General features: G+C 41.1%; 1 protein-coding gene across 1 annotated transcript in view; it reads left to right on the top strand.

Annotated features, from left to right (window-relative positions):
* Positions 1–13,809, top strand: part of fam135b (family with sequence similarity 135 member B) — a 56,063-nt gene extending 42,254 nt beyond the window's left edge. The window contains exons 11-20 of the mRNA XM_065948259.1: positions 389–462; positions 552–706; positions 792–2,727; positions 4,318–4,484; positions 5,441–5,532; positions 5,648–5,745; positions 6,679–6,830; positions 7,043–7,153; positions 7,760–7,873; positions 9,204–13,809. Of these exons, the coding sequence (XP_065804331.1) occupies positions 389–462; positions 552–706; positions 792–2,727; positions 4,318–4,484; positions 5,441–5,532; positions 5,648–5,745; positions 6,679–6,830; positions 7,043–7,153; positions 7,760–7,873; positions 9,204–9,409 (3,105 nt within the window). The 3' untranslated portion in view covers positions 9,410–13,809. The remainder of the gene's footprint in view (positions 1–388; positions 463–551; positions 707–791; positions 2,728–4,317; positions 4,485–5,440; positions 5,533–5,647; positions 5,746–6,678; positions 6,831–7,042; positions 7,154–7,759; positions 7,874–9,203) is intronic.
* Positions 13,810–16,474: the final 2,665 nt, after the last annotated feature.

Here is a 16,474-nt window from a genome sequence, read left to right on the forward strand (position 1 = left end):
ATGAACATATTTGCTTTGGTATTAGAGAACCCCGAGGAGATACTATGATACCTCCACCCACAACTGGAGTCAGAATTTCAATTAGCACTTATTCTGTAATTATTGTGGGGTGAAAATACACCAGAAATAGTGTTCCTGGTGATTTGCCTGTCACAGTGGCTGACTTTCAAGGATGATGCATTTTTAAGTGGAGCAAGAAAAGGGAGAACACTTTTAGATCAAGCTTTTGTCACAGACTGGAGAAGTGATTTGAATCTTTCTGTGTGAGCAGAGCTTTGACTCAGTACGACTTCCTGTTTTCATAATTTCATGCTGCAGTGCCATTAAAAAATGAGAATGGGGCTTCCCAAAGGTGACACTTGTTTTTATCTGTCTCTTGGAACACCAGGTCAGGCGGTTCTCAGAGGCCTACTTTTTCACAGAGCACCCCAAAGAGATATCTCTGACTTTTCAAGAGGAACTGTAAGTGATAACATTCTTAGTGAAAGAACAGTATTATTCTAGTAGAGAAGGGAATTGTTAATTTTTTTAATGTAATTATTATGATTCAGAATCAACAGACATGGCCAGATAGCTACAGAAGTACGGGGCTCAGACTACCTGACTAAGATGCCTCCTTTACCTGTTGAGTGCCTGGACATCGATGGAGACTGGAATAGCCTGCCCATTATCTTTGAGGACAGATATGTCGAGTCCCCTCAAACAGGTAATTATTCACACCTAATCACTGATTTGTGTTGTGTAAGTCATGAGTTGAAGTGTAAAACTGCAAATATGCCTTATCTTTCCAGAGATTGTATCACATGTGCCAACTACTGATGGGCAGACCAAAATAGATCGTGCCATCACTTCTGCTGATGTGATTTTTGAAAGCCGCCAGGGAGCCAAATCACCAGCAATACCTGAGGATCCCTTGGACGGTGACGACTGCATGGACCTGCCCACATATGTTTCACTCATAGCAAAGCAAAGTAAGATGAGCACCCACACCAGTAACCAGCACTCTGTTCCTGCAGTGGACCGTGCTAAGCACTCTCTAACCGAGGCAGAAAACTGGAAGCAACCAGATGAAAAACAAGGCCATCTTAAAAAGAGCTGTAATCCAGGCCTGAGGTACATGGACGTTAAGCCTTCTGATGTGGATCTTTATAGAGGGGAAGGTCTGGTTTGCTCCTCAGAACATAATCCTCTCATTGACTCTGATAACATCAGTGTTGAGTCTCTTCCTCATCATACCACAAATGACAGCAATGACAGAGAGAGTGAAAACAATGAAGAGGAGTCTGATATTGCAATGCCATTAAATCACTCCATGGATGATGAGAATGAGGATGTTCCTCTCATCAGCCTACCCATTGCCTATGCACAGTCAGTTGTATCTCCCTTTTCCGGGGATCTTAGAAAAGAGATGTCTCACCGTGGGGGTCTGGTCAGCTCCAAGATCATGAAACGCTCGTCGTCAGTTATATCCGACTCAGGTATTGAGAGTGAGCCCAGCTCAGTGGCTTGGCCTCTGGAGGTCGCGCTGCGAGGCCGACCTCCTCTAGACTTCTCCAGTGAGCGAGAGATCCCAAAGCAAATAGTGTGCCGCCACCCGGTCCATCGCAGCTCTCTGGAAGGCCTGCGGTTGGAGAGCAATGGCAGCATTCCAAGCGGAGGTATACAAGCCTCTCTCACTTCTATTAGCTCTCTGCCCTATGAAGAAGATCAGACCCAGAGGCAGCTCAGCAAACTCACCAAGTCAGTCTCTGCCCCGCAGATAAGTAGCCCTGAAGACACTGAGGAGGACCATGTACTGCTCAACCAGGAAACAGATAGCTTAGTAGAACACCAGGATTCATTAAGGATTACCAGCTCGTCTTTGAATGGAAACCTGGACCTGGAACAATCTAAATTACCCATTTTACACCCAAGTTCAATGGCAAACGTTGACCATATTAGCTCTGAAATATCAAACTCTGACTACCTGTCAGACACAAGCGGAACCAAGTCATTCCTAAGTGGTTTGTCTGAAGTCTTGCTTTTACAAGAGTCTGTGGAAAGCCCACACGTGAAGGAAAGCACTATTATTGGCAACCAGGGGGAGAAAATGAACCACAGAACAGACATCAGTGCAGTAGGCGCCTCAGTGGAGGATGTGTATCTTGTCAAAACTGAAGCAGTACCCTGCAGCTGTGGAAACACACCATGTGTGCATAAAAGTTTAGCAGATCAAGAGAAAATTAACACTGGAGATGAGTGCCAAAGTTTCCATCAGACCACTTTGCTTAGTGTTAAGGAACAGGTGTGTCTTGATCCCTCACTAGAGCCTTTAGGGCTTCAACATTCCCCAACAGACTTGCCCAACAGTAACACCACCACGCAAAGGCCGAGTGACCTCACAGGGCTGAAAACCAATGATATGACATCATCTGTTGATCTCAGTCGGACACCAGTAAGTGAAAAAGAACCTTTGGACTGCCAGACGAAGCCGTCTAAGATCCCTAACTCAGGGCTGGCCTTTGTGAATAAAAAGATGGTAGAGGTGGTGAATATGTCAGTGTCCTGTGCTCCGACATGCCTGCCATTTTCTTCAGTTCTAAGAGACTCTCCATCCATTGGTGGAATGTCCACTCGCCAGGCTACCTCACCTATTACCCATCAGCCACTGGGCTCCTTTGGTATCATCTCATCGTCTTCGCTCAATGTCCTGAATATGGATGATGAGACCAATGAAAGGATGCTGAAGTGAGTTTTTGTTTGGGCTTAGTTTAGTGTTAGTTAAGCAAAATGTTTTTTTAATCCATATTGTATATATTCAGTGGTGGCTGGTGGTGAGGATTTCTCACATACGGACCTTGGTGTACATCTTAGTTTGTTAGCTTGATGCTAACACATAATAGAAATGATTTTTGATAGGCTGAAGTTAGCACAGCAATCGGGCTAATTTTAACTGAAGAAACCATCTATTTTTCTTGGCAATATTAAGTTACCCACTTCCCACCATGTTTAATATATAGTTTCTTAAGTTAAGAGATGCTGAGTTAGTTCCTTAGCGTCTCTACAGTCGCTTTTTTTTGTGCTTTAACCCTTAGGTCTGCTTAGTTAAATCAAGTTTAATAGAGTATTTTGTCTGTGCATGACAGACTGAATGTCAATGAATCTCTGTCAACATTGACAAACGAACAGCCAGGCAGCTATTGGCTTCACATCACAAATAGAGGCAAAGATTTCGAGCTGGAGCCCACATTTGCTTCTTTGCTAATGTCTCATTTTTATCAACAAGCACAGACACATGTATTAAGTTGTACATTAGCTTGCTGAACAAGCTACTTCTCAAATATCTGCCAAGAGAGAAGTGCTGATGTTGGCTGGCTAAATAGTACAAAAGCTAGTCAGCTGTAGTATCCAAATAGCTTTGACTTTGCAACAAATATCAAAATTGTTCTGTGCAGACCAATTAATTGCTAACTTAATGACTTAACTTTCACTTTTAAGTGCAGGTTTTATCAACATTGTTTCAAAGAGAACAATATACCTAGGTTAGGACTTTTAGGCTAAAGGAGCCCTCATGAAGCCTTATCTACAGATTGCTCTTGTAATTTTTCTGTTGACAAATTGAGGCTCCAAATGCAAACATGTTTTGTTGTTTAGGCAGGTGAAAATTATACTTTTATGACAGGGATGTCGGTGAATAATACATCATGTCAATGCAAGCTTGTTTCCAAAATAAACTTTCTTGGAGTGAGATTATAATCCACACAAACTACAGGAGAGAAAGCCAAAAACATGAGGTTTTATGGATATTTGGAGATGACAGCTGACATCTGGTGCAGTAGCTGGCAGTTACTCATACTTGGAAAGCTGAGCATATCAAAATGAAGTGAGGGCAAATTTTAAGCGAGGAAGTCAAGATGAGGTGAAATGCCTCCTGGGTGTATTAAATCACATCAAAGAGTGCAGAAAAATCCATCATGATTAGCTGGAAGTACAGGAATTGGAAACGGATTTGTTTTGACTCCTGCACTGCCAAAGTCTATAACCTGGCTGGATGACTGGGTAATAAAACTTAGATGAGCTTCTTGTAAGTCAAGTCTGTGGGACTTTTGTTTATACGCTTCAGAAGTGAGCAAAGTGAAGTAAGAAATAATCAAATGCAAAATCCAAGCTAGGTTTTTCATTATATGTTTGACCAACTGGATTGATTTACGTTCAAACGAAGCACTTTTGCTGTTATTTAAATCTTATATAAGGATTTTATCACTCATTTTATTGCTCAGATGCAAAACACAATATCTTGTTCTTTTTTGTTTACAAATGTCATTTCTTTTTCTCCAGTTTCTACAAAGCCAAAGAGGAGCTGTTCAAAGAGCTGAACTTTCAGGCCGGCTTGTACAGCGACCTTCCTCTTCTGGCATCGGATCTGCCCTACTTTCCCCCCGAGGAGGACGATGAGGAGTTTGATGACGGCATACACCTTGTGGTTTGTGTCCACGGGCTTGATGGTGGGTCTACACATACATGTAGCTCACTGTGTTAGCTCACTTAATTCAGACTTTATAGCTTATTAGTGCCTGACTGATATGAACAGGTGGGCTGATATAGGAAATTTAGGCTTATTATTAATATATGTTTACTGAAATATGACAGTATAACACTTTTTTCATCTGACACAAAATGCTGAAAATACTATCTGCGGCACATGTAGCAGAATATTACTGAACAGATGCAATCCTTACCACATTACAGCACACAAAGCAAGGCTAGGTCAAACTATTTTTATCCCATCGAAGAAATGGACTGTATCAGCCACAATATGAGTGATGTGTTAGTTTTTACTTTCATTAAAAAGTACAGTTTCAGTCTTGAAAGTCTCATATCAGTCTTGAATGTGTACATCTCTACAGCTTTCCCTGGGGCGGCCGTAGCTCAGTCTATTGGGTCTTGGGTTGGGTTAGCTGGTTCAAGCCCCGATGCAGACCATCATATGGAAGTTGGTTTGGTAGCTGGAGAAGTGCCAGGGCACTTCCCGAGTACTGCCGAGGTGCCCTTGAGAAAGGCACCGAACCCCCAACTGCTCTGGTGTGCTCCCTGCGTAGCCGTGTGTAGAAGCCACACTCTGACATCTCTCCACTAATGCATGTCCACACGTCCTGTTTGTACATGTGTGTGATTCGGGCCTATGTGTGTGAGAAGCATGTCTCTCAATAACAGAGTGTAAAACTAGAATTTCCCTCAGGGACTAATAAAGTATATAAAATAAAAAAGTAGGTTCCTCTGTCTTTTCGGAATTGCAAATGTAATATATTATCCGAGAGTAGGTCTTACAAACTTAACACCATGTACTTCCTGTATACTTCTTCCTTAAAGCATATTCGAGGTGCATCTTTAATGATTAATGGACTCTTTTTATAACAGCTGAGCCAATAAACTGTGTTTATAATATCCTCCTCGCTTCCAGGGAACAGCGCAGACCTTCGTCTGGTGAAGACTTTTATTGAGTTAGGACTACCAGGATCCCGACTGGACTTTCTCATGTCAGAGAGGAACCAGGTGAATTTGCAAGCGACGGCGATCGGAGCACACAGAAAAAGACGTTCAGTTACATTTTCTATAAATGCTGCTGAGCTCTGACAGCTGTGCTTCTCTTTGCCGTATCTCCCTGCAGATTGACACGTTTGCAGATTTTGACACCATGACGGACAGGTTGTTGGATGAGATCATTCAGCATATCCAGCTGTACAATCTCACCGTTGGCAGGATAAGGTTAGTTACCTAGATGTAAAACTGCGAAGCAATCATAACACTGACAACTCTGCTTTCCATTGATTTTGATTGATTATTTGAGGCAAAGTCAAAACAGAGGCAATCATCAGCCTAAGCAGCATTTTCTTTGGTCAGTAGATGGCAGCAGAGACTGTGCATTCATCCAAGGTTTACATCCTTCACTTATGAGAATCACTGTTTCATGATAATATATCGACTTAAGACAAATGCATGGCATAAAATGGATGACCAGCGCTTATCGTACAGTGCCAAAAAGTGTCTGACTTTCACATGATAGACTGTGCTCCTTTATGTGGCATTGTGCTGCTTAGCTCCTTTAAAATTAAGCTATTCATCTTCTGGCTTAATTGCCCTCAATGTGCCAATTTATTTCTGTTGTAAGAGTTTCCACACAAGTTTGTTAACTTTCTTTATCGTTCTCTTGAGAGTAAGAATCAAAGAGAAAAGCAATGGAGTGCCACAACAGCATCTGGTTCTTTCCACATTACTTCTATATTTAGTCTGGGAGGAGACAGATGAGAAGCAGCAGACATGGCAACGAGGGATTTTGGGAAGAGCTGTAACAGAACAGTAATTAAACCAAGTGACAGACACAGCTTCATGAATCTAATATTTCCCCACTGCTGCTGGGTTGATGCTTTTAATTTGTATGGTATGTCCTCTATGTAAGCATCATTAAGTTGTCATTGCCTTTGAGAAGGTTTGAATATTGAACGAGTTCATGAATATTCTTTTATCACAATGTTGCAGCTCAAATCTCTGAATAAGCTCAGTAAAAAACGACGTCCTAAAAATAAGATGCTGCACAGTGTCCTGTACTGTGGGTCAGCAGCGTTGGAGGCGTTGTGTTTCCTGCCACCCACTCAAGTTGCCAATTTTTCTCTCTGAAAGTTGTTTGTCTTCGTCCGACAGCTTCATCGGCCACTCTCTGGGGAACATCATCATCCGCTCTGTGCTGACGAGGCCTCGCTTCCGATGCTACTTGTCCAAACTGCACACTTTCCTCTCGCTGTCAGGCCCACACTTGGGAACGCTGTACAACAACAGCACCCTGGTCAGCACAGGTGAGGTCATTGCTCAGCGGGGGGGGGGGGGGGGGGGGGCACACTGCAGTTGAGCTGTATTGACAAAGCTTCATATTGCTGCGTTTCAACCCTTTTGCTCTTCAGCAGAATCATCCGGCCTTTTATCTAAGAATATCATCCATACTGCTTCCATGCTGGGTGTTTTAAGAGCAGGGGTTCTGATTGTGTATGTGTGTGTGCATGGTCTATAGGTCTGTGGTTAATGCAGAAGCTGAAGAAATCCGGATCCTTGCTGCAGCTCACCTTCAGAGACCACGTTGATCCACGGAAAACATTCCTGTATCTCCTGAGCCAGAAACCAGGTACGATCTGGAAGCGGATGAATTTGAAAACAAAGGCACTTTATTGACTCCCTCTCTCTTTAAAGAATTTTCCTCGAAAGATAGACTATTCAAATATTCATGAAAATGTTGTCGTCTTGTCAAAATTCCTGTGCGCGTCAGCTCGCTAGCTCTCAAACCGCGAGCGAGCCTTGCCAGCGAGCTGCGAGCGGCCTGTGAGAGGCCTCCCCACTGTGTGAGTGGAACAAAGCAGTCGTTTGTCACACAGGCTCGAAGAAGATAAGCCTGAAAACACTTTTTACCCCTCCAGCCCTGTGGCAGGCTGACAAAATGATCCAAACCCTGTCATTGGAAACCCACCAGTGCACTCTCTTAAAAGCACACTGACAGGAGACTTGGGGAAAAATGCTGTTTTATCGTATCAAGCCTGTCATTGTACTTTGTGATTGTACTTTGCGTTTTACAACCAATTCACTCCTTTCGTCCGTCTTCCTCTCTTTCCACTACTCTCTCAATCACACTCACACACACACACACACACACACACACACACACACACACACACACACACACACACACACACACACACTTCTGTCTTGTTTATGCGTTTATTTTCTGTCCTTTTAGGGCTCCAGTTCTTCAAGAATGTCGTGTTAGTGGCGTCTCCACAGGACCGTTATGTTCCTTTCCATTCTGCCAGAATAGAGATGTGCAAGACGGCTATTAAAGACAGGACCACAGGTTAGAAATGTTTTTTACCTTTGACGCACAGAATTTCAGGCCTTCATTTAAAATATTGAAGCATTCCCATTTTTCTTGAAAATAGTTATTTCTTAGGTAATAGATTATGTCTTTGATAAACATAAATAAAAGTTAAATTCTACTTTTCTCTACACATTAAATCTCCTGTGAGGAGTTTTTCAATGTTTACGAAACAGACTGAAATTAGTCCCATGGCTCTTTGTGACCATCGAAAGCTAACAAGACCATTTATTGACAAGACAGACTTTCTCCATTTTGATTTTTAAAGCCTGAAACAGCTGCCGCAGGGCAGGTGTCAGACAGAGTAAGTTACATTGTGCTCCTGAAACAGACAAAAATGTATTTGCACAGATTCATGATGAGTGATACTTTTGGCTGTTAAAAAAAAACCCGATCACATACACAGAGATAAAAGGTATGGCATGTCCAAAGGGCTCATCAAAATCAACACAGATGAAAAGTTCCTCACAGGAGATTTAAAGGTGTCGATTTGGTAGTGAAATTTTTAAGTTGGAGAAGTGAAACAATTCTCTGCTATATTTTCTGAACTAAATACACAAACTTTACTCAAAGAATAAAATGGGTCCCTGGAACAATGTTTGGAGCTAAAAAGCTAGTAACAAGAGCGTTACGGTTTCACTGTTGCAGACCCCCCACCGTAACTTCTAGCGCAGCATTTTATCTTCAGACAGTTTTCCAGGGACCAAAGCTTCCTCTGAGAATACTTTGTGTATAGAGTTATGAACATGTACGATAGAATCTGTACATTTCTCCAACTTTCAAATTTCTCTACCAAAACTGCATACTGCACCTTTAAAGACTTTATTTTCTGAATGCAAAAGATTATAAATAATTTACAGTAGGAGAAACATCAGAGAAACATTTTTTAAATAAGCGTTTGGAAGATAAATTCAAGAGGTCATGTGTCAAGTTGAAAAGTCAAGAATAAAGTGAAAAAAGACGAGAGTAAAGTTGAACTTTTTGTTGGTGCCAGACATCAGGGAAAAAAAACAAGGGAGGGAGTTTTTATAATCTGCATCCGGAGAAAAAAAAGTTTAAATGCAGACAATAACTTAATATTAGGGTTTTGGTATGAATGCCATTTATAAGGAAAAAGATCAGGGGAGAGAAATGTTTTGAAATCTGCCTCTTGAAGAAATCAGAAGAGAGAAAATCTCTGTTAGTCTGTTCATGACACTGGTTCCATTTACGATTGGTTAGAAGAAGACATTTTGAATGTGTTACTCACTGTGCCAATACTTAATATGTTCTGTTTCTGTCTCTAACTATCCTCATCGCTTCTCTGAAGGCCCCGTCTACACCGAGATGATCAAGAACCTTCTGCAGCCGCTCGTAGAAGCTAAAGAGTGCCGACTGATCCGTCAGAATGTGTTTCATGCTCTGCCTAACACGGCCAACACCCTGATTGGACGCGCCGCCCACATCGCAGTCTTGGACTCTGAGCTTTTCCTGGAGAAGTTCTTCTTAGTGGCGGGGCTCAACTACTTTAAATGAAGGTGCTATGACTGCAGGGCTTATGGACAGGACCTGTTAGTGGAGCTAGTTTGGAAGAACTTTGAACCGTATCTCTATTGTATATAATCATCCCTGGTATCCAAGAGTGGAGCCCTGTATATCCACCTGTTAGGGTCTGTTAGCAGCTGTTATTTAAAGATCAGTGTATTGTGACTGTTTGCTAACTCAGAAATCTGAGTTGGACGTGTAGCCATGCAAAATGAAACATCCGACATCTATCACAGGATTGATTAGATGTTTTTTTTTTTTTTGGCCTTATGAACAACCTCTTAACCAGAACACCAACAGATGCTAACTTTGGTCCAAAGCATTTAACTTTTCTTCCCTTTAGAGCCTGATGGATTCTTCTTAGAGGTCCAATGATGGTCCTTCCAAGCAAGGCCATAGATGCTCAGCATTTATCCCCCTGACTGTACATGAAGTCGTTTTGTTGTACAAAACATAGATGTTCCTTTATACAGAAATTAATATATTGTTTGAATGATTTATTTTCTATCGGCTTATGTCTCTACAGCGTAAAAAGCCCATCTAAATGTGATCATGTGCGTGTAGTTATGAAGTCTATCACATGGAAAGCGAAGTGTTTATATACGACAGAGGCTGCAGTCGCCTATGCAGCCTATAACTCAGAATATTAAAGTTGCTGTTTTATATTTTTACTCATCTTGAACTTAACATGTGAGGAGTTTTAGCAGGTTATGAAACAGACTGAAATTAACACTGATGACCATCAGCGACATGACTGGCTATTTCTATTTTGGTATTATTAATAACTGAATCTGCAGCCGTGGAGAAAGTGTCAGATGAACTACACGTTGCTGAAATTGCTTATTTAAAAAAAAAAAAAAAATTGTCCACTGCAAAGTGTCTAGATTAGTGTCACCTTTGACGCCGTAAAAACATTTGTTCTGTTTGAAAAACACTATTTACGGGGCCCCGTACAGCTTAGCGGTTCAGTCCCCATGTACATGTACAGCCATGGGTTTGAATCCTACCTTGACCCTTTGCTGCATGTCATCCCCCACTCTCTCCTCCTAACATTTCCTGTCTCTCTTCAGCTGTACTATCTAATAAAGGCAAAAGGCCAAAACATGTAAAGAAAAAAAAAAACCTTTTTAGGACAAGATCAGCAAAAAAGCTCAAAGTTATTGTTCCGTCTACAGGTGTAACCAAAACTAAAACAAAGAGTAAGATCCTCTTAGGAGCTTTAAAATCAGTCCAAGCTAACTCACTGACTCTTATAAGTATAATGCTTGAGCATTAAGGGAGCATTACAGTGTCTCAGATTCCAAATGGCTCTTCTTGTTGTTTTTGTTCCATCTCATTGTCATTTGTAGTATAAATTAGTGATTTTTGTATTTTTCAGGTAAGACATAGGCTACTTACCGCTGAAGAACTTTATATATTCAAATGAACCACGCCCCGCTTTCCTTCTTTACTTTATGTTTATTAGCTGAAGTTGATCACAGACAAATTCCAGTTACCAATTTCATATTATACAGATTACTCCAAAATTAGAAATTTAAAAATCAAGAGTTATTTATTTTTTCCCCCAATGGATACAACATTAGTGGAAAAAAAACAACAACTAGTGTTGCATTTCATCAGTAATCACAACCCCTAATAACCCTTCCCATCACCAGTTCAGTCTCCATGTTATTGATTAGTAAAGCACCACGGTTTCCCGACAAGCCTAGGTCTGTGCATCCTTGTAGCCATGGCAACAATATATCTATGAATTGTGCGTTTTGCAGTCTTAGTTTACATACATAAATTCCTTTAACTAAAATGTCTCATGGGTTTGGTGATCTCTTTTAAACCAGTTCAATGTTCTTGCTATTTTGGCTGTTATGAGAATATAAAAAAAATATTTCAGATTTCTGCTGGTCATTGCTTCTATGGTGGCCCAGATGATGGCCAGTAATGTAAAGAGCCCCCTGTGGTAGGTGAAAGACAAACCAATAGTCATGTAAGGATTTTAACCAACCAAGGTTTAGATCTCTTTCTGCTTACAAGCCAAAAACTTGACCAGCCAAAGGTGGTTTCCATATTGGATGATTCTTGATGAAAATCAAAGAAACAAAAAAACATAAAGCAACCAGTAACTTTTCTTTAAAGCATGATCTAGAAACTGATTAAAAAAAAAAAACACCTCCCATATAGAAAAATGATGAGAAAGGGGGGGCTGAAAGTGAAAATCAGTAAGGACGTCCAGGCAAATATTTCTGCAGAAATTCATAAAGTCAAATGCAAAACCTGTGGAGAGAATTCTAGTTTTTAAACCCATCACATCCTTCATGAGCAGATCCCAGTCAAACAAGTATATGTTGGAGGAAGTGTGGAGAAGAATCTGTAAATAATCCTTGTGTATTTTGGAAATTGACCCTCGACCCATTGACAAACGACCTACATTCAGTGATCAAGAAATGCAATGAGATAAAGAAACAATCATCTGTGATAACACAATATACTAACATTGTCTACATAAGGATGGATTTCACGAGGCACTTTACATTCATTGTTTAATCAGGGTGTCATTTCCTTTGTATTCTATAAAACTGCATGATGTCGCATACACACTCACTGCCAAGATTCTCCCTCACACCGTCATTTTCATTTCCATTTTCTCTTAACCAAGTTCAACATGATGCATGATGATAGCAGGGAAGTTCAACCGTAGCAGCCACTTTCTCTTGAACACATACGACACTCTATTTTGATCATCACATCAAATGTGTGATTTTATTTTATTTTTTTTAAACATTTTTTTTTCTTCCTCAACCTTTTAGTGGTATACGTTAAAAGCTTGACACGAGATGTCGTTTCCCCGGCGTGCTATAGCGAGGACTGTTTCCTCATCAGCGAGCTGTCCGTCAAATGCTGTTTACATTTTGACTTTAAAGAACTGTTATCAGAGTGTTGCCATAGACGTCTCATATCCGGCGGTGGATGTGCATCTTCTGCATATGTAGTTATGTACATAGATAGAGCTATATTTAACCTTTGCACTGGTTTGATGGCAAGTGCACTTTACTGACAACCTTGAATCAACTTCCATTAGCTTTATAAAATCCAAACAGCTTTTTTCCCCCTCCTCGTCTTTATCTATTACTCCTATTGTTTCTTTGCTTTTATACGCCCTCTATGTTTCTGTAGATGTGAAGGTCGCATCCTCTACTTGTTGTAAAAAGTGTGTTTGGCTGTCCATCTCTACCATTCAAGCATTGTTTTGTCTTCAAAGAGTACAAAAGAGGACATCGCAAAGCGCCCCCCCCCCCCTTTTGTTGTTGTTGTTGTTGTGAATCTGTTGCTTTGGCGCTGCCCTGTAAGCAGGCTGTCACCATGATTGACGTTAATCAAATGGGCTCCTTCAGGACGCAGAGATCGCTCTCAAAAAGCCACTAAGCAAAGCTGTGTAAGCAATCTGTTGGAGCTGCCATGCATCATGCATCATTTCTCAAAAACCCCCATGACCCCCCCCCGCCCCCCCCCCCCCCCCTCCCCTCCCCTCCCCAGTACGCCAAACAAACACGATGCTGTACGGCTTGGGCTTGTTTGCGTGCTGGGCCATGTTCGTTTACCCAAAGGGGTCAGTGGGAATCGATGGAGGGGAAAAGTGTTTGTGGTATTGAGATTTGCCCCCTTGAAGGGCAAATCCACGTCTGAAAATTGTTTCATGGGATGGATGGCTGTTGTGTAAAAGGTTTCACTTGAAGGCAGCAAACGTTGTACGAGCTGAATTGTATTTACATGATGCTCAACTTCATCCTGCAGGGTAAAGGCTTTTATTTTTTGTTGTATTTTCTGTGTAAACGTCTGTACATTTCTGCTGCTGTATGTGTGAGTGTATTCAGAGGTGATCCATAAATCCAATAGATCCTTGCAAGTGCTGTCAACCTTCAAAACTAGCTGACTTGAACCTTTTTGTATTTGATTGCCCTTTACTGAGAGTCTTGTGCGTGTGTGTGTGTGTGTGTGTGTGTGTGTGTGTGCGCGCGTGCATGAGTGTGTGTAGAGGGTGGAGGAGGCTCTGTAATCTGTGTGTTAAAGGAGATGTCTTTTCATTGTCTCCCCGTTGTCGAATCATCCATCATGTGTTAGAACTGAATGTAAAAAAAAAAAATGTCTGACTTCACTGTGATGAACATGTATTTATTTCATTCTGCTGTTCTTTCTTTTTTGCTGAATGTATACCATGTAAAGTAAATATTACTTCATCTGTGCCAACATTGCTATACTATTTTTCTATGTCGCTCACTGTACTCCATGTAGTCCTCCGTAGGTTGTGTCCTATGTAAAAATATAAATACAAATATATATATACATAGAATTATTATAACAGAAATGATGTTCCAATAAAAATTGTTCCTTTTGTATAAGCCTTTTGTTGCCTGTGTGTTTGTTAAGATTGCTGCTGCTCCTTCAAATTGATTTTAAATAATTTCATTTAGCATAATTAGACAGGATTACTATCAACTAAGACCTACAATCAGACTTTCGAGTAGCCCATTTGACTCCTTCCCCAAAATGTAAATTGAGAAAAACCGGACAAAATTATATAGCCTACTTACATTTTTAAAATGCAAATGTACAGTTAATATTCTTCAAGATGAGGAATAAAATGAATTGGGAACTATTTCCAATCGCAGTTAATAGTCATTTTGTCATTTCCAGCTGCTGCACAGAGTCTGTGACATCACTTCAAATAAAGTCCTCACGATCATTTTAACAATGGGAGATGTCAGACTGTTCAAGAGGTCCATGATAAAAAGAAATATGAGAACACAGAGATGAAGTGAACATTCAAGATTAACAAAGTGCAAAACTGAAACACACAACACACAGGAAATATACACAGTATATAAAGAATGCAGACCAGAAACTGGTTTCCTAAATGCCCCTCTTAAATGTCTCAGTCAAAAAGCAAATAGTCCAAAATTCAGCAGTTTTAATAAAACCAATAAATGTGCTCACCTCACCCCGATGTTAGCGTCTCTTCACTGGCTGCCTGTTGATTTCAGGATTGATTTTTTAAAGTTTATTTTAACAACTTTCAAGTCACAACATGGGCTGGCCCCTACTTATATTTCTAAGCTTTTAACCCCTTATGAACCAGGATGCAGTCTGAGATCCTCTGGTAGAGCTCTGCTGGCTGTTCCACGGTACAGGCTGAAAAACCAAAGGGGACAGAGCTTCATCTGTCAGAGGCCCCAGACTTTGGAAGAGCCTGCAGGAGGACATCAGCAGACCTACCCCCCTCGTTTTATTTCTCCACTTAAAGGCAATGGGTGGGTGTAGACGAGGGCGTTGAGAGGATGCTACTTTCAAAATCATGCTAGTTCTCGGAAATCACCTCTTTTAAACAGACGTATTTACGCTGTGATTTTAGTTTATTTTATTGTACTTGAACTTCTAATCTTGAATCCTATCTGTCTGTTTGCTTTTATTACTAGAATGCTTGTATTGCTTGTTTGCTATCACTTCACACAGTGAAACACTTTGTTACCTGTATTGAAAAGTACTTTAGAATTAAGTATTATTATAAACTATTCTTTACAGAAAGCAAAAGCATGAGAGAAAGTATAACCGTCTTTGAAAACAAAAACCCAAGTGATTGCTTGTCTTACTCTTTTTTTTTTTTTTTTTTTTACAATAACTAAAAATATGATTGTCACACATCTAAATACTAATACTTCATTACCCACTGAAAACAACAAACAAATGTACACTCAGTTTTTGGTTGCATTTCCCCTAAAACACCAACACAGAGCCCCATGCTCTTCATACAGACTTACATCCTGGTCTGAGCCAGGCTGTCACCCTGTCAGGGTCCCTGAGTGCTGCTGAGTGCAGATATGTGGCTGTTTCCCGCCTCACTGTCCACCGAGGCAGATTTGTCACGGTCTTTAACTTCTGTCTGTGTATATTCTATTAACGAGCCCTGTTGTGGGACAACAACGACCCGCCATTTGTTTTGTCCGTCTTTGACACGCGCAGTAAACGAATCATAGCAGCAATCCCCCGCTGACGCCCCATTTCAACTGCATCAATTTATGACTTCCAGGTTTGGGATACCCCAGAGCTATAAATCCAGGCCCCAACAATCCATACTCAATTTGATTTCAGGGTGTTCTTTCTCATTCCAGCGTCCATTTGTCATTGCATGTTGAACTCATGATCCAACTGAGGCTTATTGGAGTCCCTCTACTTGCTTTTTCTCCACCTTTTCTTCCTCCCGCTGCAATCAATAAAGCTCATTTTTCCAGCCCCGACCCAAAAGACATCTCTCCGCCGCTGCAAACTGATGAGGGGACCCACACGCACGCATAGTAATGCATTTCATTTGCTGCGAGTTAACAGCAATTGGTCGGTCACATTCACTTATCATCAAATGCAATGAAATCACAGCAAATAAAAAGCAGCGCCGTTGTTTACAGCTCGTGTCTCCGCACAAACACGTCCCCCCCCCCGAGACCCATCTTGTTCTGCATGTGTCGCTCCTCCTTGCCATGAAGTGGGAGGAAAAATGATTTTGTCATTAAATCCATCACTCGCAGTTGATTGAAGCGGTGTTCATTCCATTGTTTGCCTTGTGAAGGAGGGAAACCATTAGTCCCAGAGTGATACTTTGGGCAGGCTTCGTCAATAAGCAAGCCGCCAGTGGGAGTAATTATTGCTGCATGAAGCTGTCGGTGCTGGAAGGTAATAAGATCTCACATGGTCTCATTATCTCCCGTGACACTGATGAGCAGGATTTCACACCTAAATTTCAAGGAGATAAAAGAGACACAAAAGTGGAGAAGTGGACTTTGAGTCCTGCTTTGGAGGACTTCCATCTGTTTTGATTGTTTTTTAATCTGGAAGAATAAAAGGCGCCACAGGGGAGACCAAATAACTACAGATCTTCTTGCACAATCATGTTTGTGCAGGTTTTTTTTTTTTTTTCTTGGAAAGGACGTTCAGACTGAGAACTATAGCCACCTGGCACTAACTACATGCTTTCAAAAACAAACAAGTGTTGTTCATGATGTCCAGTAGACGGTG

Source organism: Labrus bergylta, chromosome 19 (genome assembly GCF_963930695.1).
Source record: "Labrus bergylta chromosome 19, fLabBer1.1, whole genome shotgun sequence".
NCBI lineage: Eukaryota > Metazoa > Chordata > Actinopteri > Labriformes > Labridae > Labrus > Labrus bergylta.